An 11,257-nucleotide genomic window follows, 5' to 3' on the forward strand; every position below is an offset into this window, starting at 1 on the left:
TAAACATTTGTGTGCCCCTTCATGCTTCGACCACCATTCCAGAGGACATACTTCCATGCTGTGATGCTCATTACAAAAATATGCGTTAATTACATTTGTGACTGAACTCCTTGGGGGAGAATTGTATGTCCCCTGCTCTGTTTTATCCGAATTCTGCCATATATTTCATGTTATAGCAGTCTCAGATGATGACCCAGCACGTTGTTCATTTTAAGAACACTTTCACTGCAGACTTCACAAAATGTGAAGAAGATACAAATGTGAGGTTTAAGAATCTAAGTGTCTTCCAAAATCTGAGAGGGACGAGGTGTGGAGCATGCTTTCAGAAGTCTTAAAAGAGCATCATTCCAATGCGGAAACTACAGAACCCGAACCACCAAAAATAAAATCAACCTTCTTTGGTGGCATCTGACTCAGATAATGAAAACAAACATGTGTCGGTCTGCACTGCTTTGGATTGTTATTGAGCAGAACCTGTCATCAGCATGGACGCATGTCCACTGGAATGGTGGTTGAAGCACAAAGGGACATATTGGCACCTTAGAGACTAACCTCTAAGGTGCCACAAGTACTCCTTTTCTTTTGTGAATACAGACTAACACGGCTTGCTACTCTGAAAAAAGGGACATATGAATCTTTAGTGCTTAATATCTTGAGACACCATCTACAACAGTGCCATGAGAACACCTGTTCTCACTTTCAAGTCACTTTGTAAACAAGAAGCAGGCAGCATTATCTCCTGCAAATGTAAACAAACTTGTTGGTCTGAGCGATTAGCTGAACAAGAAGTAGGACTGAGTGGACAGAAGCCTCTAAAATTTTACATTGTTTTATTTTTGAATGCAGGGGTGTTTTTGTACATAATTCTACATTTGTAAGTTCAACTTTCATGATAAAGAGATTGCACTATAGTACTTGTATTAGGTAAATTGCAAAATACTATTTCTTTTGATTTTTTACAGTGCAAATACTTGTAATCAAAAATAAATATACAGTGAGCACTGTACACTTTGTATTCTGTGTTGTAATTGAAATCCATATATTTGAAAATGTAGAAAACATCCAAAAATATTTAAATAAATTGTATTCTATTATTGTTTAACAGTACGATTAATCGCATGATTAATTGTGATTAATTTTTTTTAATCGTTTAACAGCCCTAAAAAAAATACTTTGAGTTCTGGAACAGGATTCTGCACTGTGTGATCATTGCCCCGGGAGAGCGTCGAAGGACGGGCGATGCAAATAGAAATTAAATCGAAAGAGAGAGATTTTCCCTGTGTTGTTCACAATAAACATGTTTATTCAAGAAAAGAAGAGATGAAACAAAAAAAATCCCTGTCTGATGCTGAAGCCTAATGCACTGGAGAAATTGTTCCTTAAGTAAAGATTTCTTGGTCATTCTATGAGGTCTGCGAGCCTTTGAGTTATCTGTCATGTATATGCTACACAGAAATATTTGTAGGCTTTACTTTTTGGGTATATGCAGTTTACTTTATGGAGGGACCTGAGCTATGAAATTCAGATCAGGATTTAAATGTCCCCAAAGAATGAGGAGGTTTGGATCCAGTGACCCGGTTTGGTCCATCTCTAGTTTGTTTGTTTGACCTCCTTCCCTGTTTCCACATTTTCTCTGCCTGCTGAAATTGCATAATCCCTCTGCCTGTATGGTCTCCTATCCTAATGCTGCAGCTATATGTCCAGGTGCCTGAATACTAATTTCACATACATTAGATCAAAGAACTAAAGTACATTGTGCCATTTTGCCATTCACATTGTCTGAAGATCAGATGTAAGTAAGGCATAGGTCTAATAGGCAGAATAGGGCTCCTGATATGTAGCAGGCATCATAATGCCCAATTCGTCACAGTGATATGAATATGATATGATGTGATTGTCTCTTTCAGCTGAAATACCTTAATTAGGACTTATTTTTGAGTCATTTAAACAATACGAGCAAAGTTTCACTCAAGTAAACTACCATTGAACACCTGTATAGTACTGGTACCAATACAAGTTTAGCCATAGGACTCTTACTAAAGTCAGCAGGAGCTGTGCAGCTAAACCCTTGCACAATTGCTTTGCTGAGGTAGCCATAGGTGACTTAACTATGCAGCTGCTTTTCAGCCATTCTGTTCTATGTACCAACTGTTTCTTTTTCTAAAGACAGCTGCATTTTGCTGGATTACTATTGTTCAGGTCATCCTCCAGGTTATACATGGTCAGCAGCCTCGGAGGATTGCATAATTAAATATTGCTCCTACCCAGAATCAAGGTTTTGAGAATCTCCATCAAATACCTTGATAATATTTTAAAAGATGCTAAACAGATTATTTGAGCAAATCACTTGCCTGTCCTTTCTTTCTGTGCACACACATTTGCAATCTGTCTGACCATACAAACGGGGTATTAAGGCAGAGGAAGTGATCTCTGTTTCCAGGAGGTTGTTTTGGAAAGGCTAGTTGCACATGTTTGCAGTCTTGTGGGTGCCTGAAGTGAGGGAGGTGATGCATCAATCCATCTGTTTAGTAGATTACAAATGTTTTTTTTTCCAGTGTCTCTCTTTTAGGTCAAAATGAACAAGGTGACTTCTGTGTGGGGCTGAAGGACCTTTCAAAAAACTTGTTTCTGGGTGGCCCCCTGTGTTCTACAAACAGCAAAAAAAACAACCTTTGTGTTAAAAAAAAAAAGAGCATACATTGAGACAGAGAAACAAAAGGTGCATTCAACCTCTCTTTCCAACAAGTACAGACAGAGATGCACATTACCCCCTTCTTGGATTTCCTGAATACACAAAAACAACTTCCAGGCCTTTGGAAGGTTCAAAAGGAGAAGCATTGGTGCCATCTGCTGGCTATTACCTGTGTTTACTACCTTCATTCCTACTTATTTGAGTTATGAAATTATTTCATCCAATTCAGTTCTTTCTGAGACTACTTGCACCAAGTCTCCTTAGTCATTATAATATTAAAAAAATACCATGATGACCTTGTAACAGAAGCCAATAGACAGCAAGTTGTTTGCCCTAAAGGCTGTACAGTACATACTTGCCTTAACCCAACTAAGTTGCACATCACAGGAACTCAGTGCAGGCTTACTGAAGTGACTTCCTTTAGATTCAACCTGCTGCTGTTAATTCTGAAAGATTATTTTTTCGTGTCAGGGAATAAGGCTCTGTTGCTCAGCAGCTCCAGAGTGACCGCGTACGAAAACTGCCAGCTGTCAGAGAAGTGCTTTACTAATGAGCCTCCACAATGGTCAAGAAAACAAACCGTTTATAATGCTTAAAAGAGAAATAGATCTCTGGGGTTGGGAAAGGGGTAAAGGGAATCCCTCCTTAAACAAATAACTGAACCTACTGGAAATAAACAACAGAAACAGTGTTTCATAACCCCACTGTTTTTATTTATCACACTGTAGGTGCTTTTATAACTAACTCTAAATATGCCTTTTACTAACTCCAGAGACATCTGCAGATTTCTAGCAACAGAGGCCAACTGAACATGTATTAGCTACGTTTACTCTTTTATATCTAATTTCAATTGAAAATCCTATGTAAGGGAGCATTCTTTTTTCTAATTGCACCGGAAGGGATCTAACTTCTTTTGTTTGTTTTGGTTGACGTAGAGAGGGGAGGGACTAGCTGCATTGGTGAAATATTGGAGATCTTTTTGTGGTATATTTGGGGATCCGTTGTGTGTTAGAATGTGTATTTTATCTTCCTGTAAAATTGTGGCTGAAAAAAACTGTGCTGTTATGTAGTTGGCAACAAGATGCCTTTGGGCATTTTACTAGTAGGTCACTGTGTTTATGACATATTCTGAACTCATAGGAACGTTTGTTTTGTTCTGAATTTGATCTGTATTTTCAAGCACTTAGGCAGCTTTCATTAGAAAAAAAATATTTTGCTCAGGCTTTCAGGAACTTGAATTGTCATTCTTTCTATGTTCAGAAACTGCATAGACAAATGCACATACCTGCCGCACATACCTGCCAGCCACATGTCCTTGAGGGCCTGACTGGTCAGTGCTTGGAAAGGTGCAAGTCATCACAAAGCGATTCTAGTCCTAGCTATGCCAAAACCTTCACAGTCTCTGTGGCTTATAGGTTCTGATGCTCTGTGCACTAACTCTACTTATCCATTGCTATAGAAATTGGCACCCTTCACTGTATATGCATGAATGTAATGTGTCACAAACAATAAATCTGGACAATGACAGTGGAACAAGCATTCCCCATTGACAATAAGAATAAAAGACAGATTTAGGAACTATACTTACATTAAATTCTGTAAGATTTTCTATATGTGTGTGTGTGTATGGTGCATGTATGTATGTATTATATACACACCTACATATATTGAGGAAAAGATGCATAATGTACTGGTTTGAACATGGGGCTAAGAGCCAGGAATTCCTGAGTTCCTGATAAGCTATGGGACCATAGACAAGTCACTTAGGCCCCTGGACCAGCAACCCCTTAAAAACACGCTTAACGTCTTTGGCTGAATTGGTGTCTTCTTCAAAACTTTTCCTATGTGGGTTGCCTAAATTTTGAGCCCCTAAATCGATATTTAGTAGAGCTGGCTGGAAATGGAATTTCCATTCTATGGCAAATTCTGACAATTCAAAACTTTTTTTCATTCTGAATCAGGAAAAAAAAAGCTGAAATTTCTTGCAAAACAAAATATCTGACAAATTTTTGAGTTGAGGTCATTGCAACATGTTGTTGCTGTTGAATCATTTCGTGTTGATTTATTTCCTTTTGACTTTTATATTTGATTAAAAATTAAATGTTTATATATGCATATAAATAAATATAAAAGTCCAGATGAATTAATCAAAATGTCTAAACAAAACGAGAAAGTCAAACAATTCATTTTCATTTCTTCCAGTCAAAAATATTGTTTCCAATGAACCATTTTGATTTTAACACAGCTGCATTTTTCGTTTACATTTTTTTTTGACCAGCTCTAGTATTTAGGCACTTAAATAGTGGCCTGATTTTCAAGGATAATGAGCAGTCATGTCTTGCATTGACTTCCATTCACATTGAAATGGGAAGCTATTGGTGCTCTGCACCTTTGAAAGTCAAGCAATTTATTTAGGTACCTCACCATGGATTTTAGGGGGTCTAACTTTAGGCACCCAAGTTAGAAAAGTTTGTCCTAACATCTCTCGGTTTCAGTTCCCCCAACTATAAAATGTGAATAATAATAACTACCTCACATAGTGGTTGTGAGGATTAATTAATGTTTGTGCAGTGCTTAGAATTACTATGTAAGGGCTAAGTATTATAAAAAATGTGTGTATATTATATATTGCATATGTACACACATATGTATACAATACACTCAAGTATATAGAGATATATACACATATATAAAGTAGGCATTCATATTCCTGCTTAAGTTGCAGTGAAAGCACTGGTATTTCAGGACTGTTGACTACTACACTAAAGGATGATGTTTGGAAGCAGTTTGGAGCACAGTAGTGTGAGAATATCTGGAATGACATTTTTTGATTTGTACAGCTATATCCACCTCAAAATCCAGTAAAGAATGTTATTTTTCTAGGCTGGGTTTTTGTTATGAAGCTAAATATTCAGAAGGCAAGAGTTACAATCCAAATGTGTCTTTTTTTCTTTTTTGCATTTGTTAATTCTGAATGTATTTTTAACAAAAGTGATTTTTTTTTACTTACTAGTGTAATTTGCATTAAAAAAAATGAAAAAAATATAGGTTTCCAAGCTATTTATGGCTCCCTGGTACTATTCACAAACTTGCAAGAAACTTAGAATTACAGTTCTTGGCTGAGCAACAATACAGAATGAGGACACCTTTTAAATTTACAGGATGCCTATCCTATTCTGTGCAATGCATGGATGTGTCAGTGCTGAAAAGAAACTGCCAGATCATGACATCATTTTAACTGAGTCATAGATAACATGTATTTTCATGGTCTCCTGACACTAAAAGGTTTCTTTTACAAAGCTAGCTGCAACAGGCACATTGTCATTTAGAAAATGTCTTTGTATTTTGTCTACTCATCAGGAATTTTAAGTCTATGACAGGTTTACAGTTACCAACAGTGCTAAGTACTGTATTAAGTAATCCTTGTTAAGGGGGAGCGATGTAATATGGATTTTTCCAATGCAGTTCATTTTTTTAAAATGCTGCTTCATTGCCCATGCAGTGAAATAACACAATAAAATGAAAACATGTCTTAAGCAACCACTTCAAGGGACTCACAAAAACTGGTTACTTTAGACTGCATGCTTAATAAAGGTGGCCCAGAATTCTATTCAGTATGTTCAGGGATTCTTCAGGGTGGTTTCTTAAGATAGGTGATTGCTTAGGAAGAGTGGCCTTTTGTATGGGTATTTTAATCCTTTCATTATTATTATTATTCCGTGCATACCCTCCTACGTATTGTGTACATGATACATTTCAGGCATGTGAGAAGACAAGATCTGTGTCCCAGAATGCTGGTTATGGTACTCAGCTATTGTGTAGCATTTTGGAAGGGGTTGAGCCAGACTATAAACTACAAATGTTACACATGGTGATTCCTGGTTGTATCTAGATGGGGTTTATCTATTAATTCTGAGGCTGATGCTTTTAATCTTTTTAAATACTGACAGCCACCCCGCAAAAACAGTGAAGCATCCCCTCTCACACACACAACCTTTAATATACCTTCAGAATGCTATAACAAAATTCAGTGTAAATCAACCCTGAAGTCCTGGACCATTTTTATTTTCCAGAAAGAATGAGTTGTCTGTATTTTTCTTCTTAAACTTTATTAATCAGAAAACAGATTTGTTCTTGCAAAGACTTGTAGTGAGTTTAAATTTGGCTGAAGGCGACTCATGCATTCATCAGGTTTGTATTCTAGTCATTCTCTTACTATTACAGCCCCTAGTATTGTATATGGATTATGGACTTCTTTGAATCAACATTGAGCCTAAACCAGATTTTATTAAAGAACACTGCTGGTTAGATATGCTGCAGGCAGCACTGTATCAAATTGCTCCATTACAACTTGAGAATAATATAGACTGGATGCTGGCTACACACTCCAGAAAAGAGTATGTGCTTTTAATATATCTAGCTGTTGTGACAAATGCACTTTAGACTGACGTAATCTATTTATACACAGAACATTATCATACTGACTGAGTGCTGGCTAACCTTATCCTCAGACTTCCAATAAGAGTGCCAGTTAGTGCCAACTGGATTTGTCATACATACATCTGTCCACTAGACCCTGGACTGAAGCCACCAATGTGACTGAACCTGGACTGAGCCCATCAGTTCATGGCAAAAGAGCATTCCCGTTCTTCTGTCGGGTGCTCTCAACTGTTTGGTTGCATCATAGTGTGGAGCATGGATCATATCAGCACGTATTGTAACTTGGAGAACAATGGCACACAATTAATGCCAGATTGGATAACAATTAGCCACATGGCTAATTCAATGAATAACGTAGCTGGAGTCCACGTAACTTAGGTCGACTTACTTCAGTGTCTTCACTGTGCTGCGTCGACGGGAGACGCTCTCTGGTCGACTTCCCTTACTCTTCTCAAGGAGTTGGAGTACCAGAGTCAACCGGAGAGCGCTCTGCTGTCATCGATTGCAGCAGCGTCGATCTCCCCGGTAGTGAAGACAAGCCTTAAGTTATGTACAAACAAAATATTTTTCTGCAAACTGTGGGGAAAAAAACAAAGATATTACACAAAAGGATGAGCTCCTGGTAGCATAGTACATATGCACCTTATACATCTCTTGCCATTAATTGCCTTTCCAGAAATGCAGAAGTGTGATTTTTTAATATACACTCTTTCTTTAGCAGGCCCTTTATCAGGCATCTGGCTCCTAAATCAGTTAAGTCCATCTTTATGGACCTGGTCCAAAGTTAACTGAAGTCATAGAGTCTTTCCACTGACATAAGTGGGCTTTGGATCAGGCCCTACCAAACATGCCACCTTTTTTTGCACATTAAACAGCTCAGCCCTACTTTCTCCACAGCCTCATTCCCTGCACTTCCACATTCACCTGTCCCCTGTTTGGCCCTAACATGTTGCCTAATGGGCCACTATTTTCCTCTAGGGAAGCCTAGCTTCGGAAACAATGAGAGTAGTGTCCATCTTGCTGAGGGAAGTCTGTAGCTTCCGTCCCATTGACATTAATGGGAGGTGTGGGGGGAGACAGTCATTTTGGATAAGGGCAAAACTTCAAGCAATTGAAGACGGAAATCAATGAGACCCCTTAAAAAAAACAAATTTCATGAGACTCACAATAAAATTGCAAGTTGACAACACTGTAGTCACTACAATATTCAAGGACTTTCTTTTTCTCTTAAGCTAATCTTTATAAATGATTTCAGATGTGTATATTTGCTAAAAGCTATACTTCAGTGACTACAAAGAGCTCATAAATATCAGCGGTCACAAGGAGGATGATTCTGGGAAAATGTGTTTGTGAACAAGTTCACTGAATCAGACTTCACAAAAAGAAAAGGAGTACTTGTGGCACCTTAGAGACTAACAAATTTATTTGAGCATAAGCTTTCGTGAGCTACAGCTCACTTCATCAGATGCATTCGGTGGAAAATACAGTGGGGAGATTTATATACACACACAGAGAACATGAAACAATGGGTTTTATCATACATACTGTAAGGAGAGTGATCACTTAAGATGAGCTATTACCAGCAGAAGGGGGGGAAGGAGGAAAACATTTTATGGTGATTTTTTGCGAATACAGACTAACATGGCTGCTACTCTGAATCAGACTTGAGTTTCAATCTGATAACATATATGCCTCTTTTCGCTTGCTTGCTCAAACTTTCAAGTTACTGGTTTATGTTTGTATAAATGTGTAAGAAGGCCCTTTTATTCATGAGTATACAAGTATTCATGTGCAATTCAGCATATTTACATGTGATTATCGATATTCATGCAACTGCATGTATTTGCACCCGAAGTTCTGGGACCTTTCCTCTGCCTGTTTTTCAATGGGCAATGCCTTTCTGCTTCAGGAGGCTCCAGTATCCAATACACTAATGTACTTGCTCTTTTCTGGTTTGTATGGTCTCCAGCAAATTCCACTTTCATTGGGAACCTTTTCACCTATAGTTGGGGAACCAGCTGGGCAGTGCTGAGTTCAGTTCTAAGTCTCATTTCGTAAATACACTCAAGTGATTAGCCTACTTAGCATATGCTTCACAGAGCAAAAGAAGAGGGAAAGAGTGGGTATTTGTTTTTGTTTTTCAAATCAAATCTCCATGTGTTTAAATATTTTAGCTCAATTAATATTAATATATTTCATAATATTTAATATATTTAAAAGCCATCTCAAATCTAATAATAATAATAATTAATAAATGAAGATATTCTCATATTTATACACTGTCTATCACATGCTCTGTCTCGTTTAAGGAAGGTGCGGGACCCCCCAATTTCCATAGTGCACAGGGCATCACAATTCTTTAATCTGATCTTGGAAGGAACAGAAAACAAAAGTTTCAGCTAATGACATCTCAGTAAACTAACAGATTCCTATACAATACATGTTTATATATATTAACATCCTACGCAACTTTTTACCTTGATATGAGTTTAAAGCAGCAGCTATGAAAGAACAACAACAACAAAAGACTGCAAATTGATGCTGTCACAAAAAGGATGATGGATTGATTTAATTAATCAGTAAGTCATTTCTAAGAGTTCTGCAAGGAGTTATTTACCAAAGCTATACTCTGTTTCTCTTTTCTGGAGGGTATGCATGCTCTCATTTTTCTTCATTATTTTTCCTGTTTCATACATCAACTTTTGCTGCATATTCTCATCATGATGTGTGGGAAACTGCACATGTAAATCTCCACACACACACACACTTACTAATTGAAAGCTTTGCACTGACCACTTCCACTAGTACAGCCTGCAAGCTTTGTTTATTGCCTTTCCAACGCTGAGAAACACTAAGCAAGTATTGTCAAAATTAGAGTTTATTTTTTATTTAATCTTTGCTCTTACTGTCTAATTCATATGCAATAGATTTAGACCTCGATCCAGGAAAGCACTTAAGTGTGTGCTTAATTTTAAGCATGTGAATAGTCCTGTTGAAGCCAGTGGAATTATCATGTGCTTAAAGTTAAATGCATATTTAAACACTTTGCTGGATTTGGGGGGCAGGGGGGATTGGATCAAAATACTGACGCAACCATTATTACTATTTTAAATACTGCCATAGGAATGCATACTCGGCCCTACCCAACCTTGGCACTGGAAAAAGATGCTGGTGTTGAGGTGTTTGTGGTATTTCAAGGGTTAAATATAAGGAAATGATCCATGCAGTGACAAGGCATATACTGCAAAATGAGATAAAAAACACACAGAAGAAATAGTTGTGTGTGTATGTGTGTAAATAAACCTACAGTGGACACACTTAAAAAGCTCATTCCAGTTTTAGAGGTGTAGCTGGTTCTAATAGTATCTCTGATTTAAAATATAGGGAATATCATGAGAACTGGCAATGTCTCTAAAACCAGAATGAATGTTTTAAGTGTGTCTAGTATACATGTATCTGAGATATGGGTGAGATTATAAAAAGGACTCACATTGGTCAAACTTTGCTCCATTGAAGTAGGTCCATTGGGTTACAGTTACGCCATAGACTTCAACGGAGCCATGAAAATTTATACTCTCTGAAGAGCTATCCTGGAGTGTTTTTGAAAACTCCACCCTAGTTACATTTATACACACATACATTATATGTGGTGGTAACGTATGCTATGAAGGCAGCTGGGACACTAAGGGCATTAGCCAGGTTTGCCAGCAGAGAAAAGAAGGGAGGTATTTTTTCTTCAACCTGCAGGTAATCTGCAAGGAAGAACCCACAATGAAAGGAAAATGGTGTGTTGCCAACATCACTCCTAGCTCTTGTGGTGGCCCTGGACAGACAGATCTCCTGACACTGGAGGCTTCCAACCAGGCCCGGTCTTGACTTGCTGGGGACATAACCTGCATGTCACCACTGATGAAAGCCAGGCAGATGGAACAACTCGGTGTGAGATGTGTCCTCTGATGGAGTTCTTCGGGAAGCAAGTAAGAGAACTGCAGGAAGAAGTGGCTCATCTGCATAGCATCCAGGAGCACGAGGACCTCATTAACAGGATGCACATGGAGATGGCTGGCATGGAGGACACTACCCGAATAGAGACTCTAAGTGGGACTGGAGGAGGAAGGAGAACCA

General features: G+C 38.1%; 1 protein-coding gene across 2 annotated transcripts in view; it reads left to right on the forward strand.

The window, feature by feature from the left end:
• NKAIN2 (sodium/potassium transporting ATPase interacting 2) overlaps positions 1-2,614 on the forward strand; it is an 816,594-nt gene extending 813,980 nt beyond the window's left edge. For both annotated transcript variants that reach the window (XM_038397627.2, XM_038397626.2), the window contains one exon: positions 2,570-2,614. In XM_038397627.2, coding sequence (XP_038253555.1) covers positions 2,570-2,579 — 10 coding nt within the window. In that variant the 3' untranslated portion in view covers positions 2,580-2,614. The remainder of the gene's footprint in view (positions 1-2,569) is intronic.
• Positions 2,615-11,257: the final 8,643 nt, after the last annotated feature.

This window comes from Dermochelys coriacea, chromosome 3 (assembly GCF_009764565.3).
Source record: "Dermochelys coriacea isolate rDerCor1 chromosome 3, rDerCor1.pri.v4, whole genome shotgun sequence".
Taxonomy (NCBI): domain Eukaryota; kingdom Metazoa; phylum Chordata; order Testudines; family Dermochelyidae; genus Dermochelys; species Dermochelys coriacea.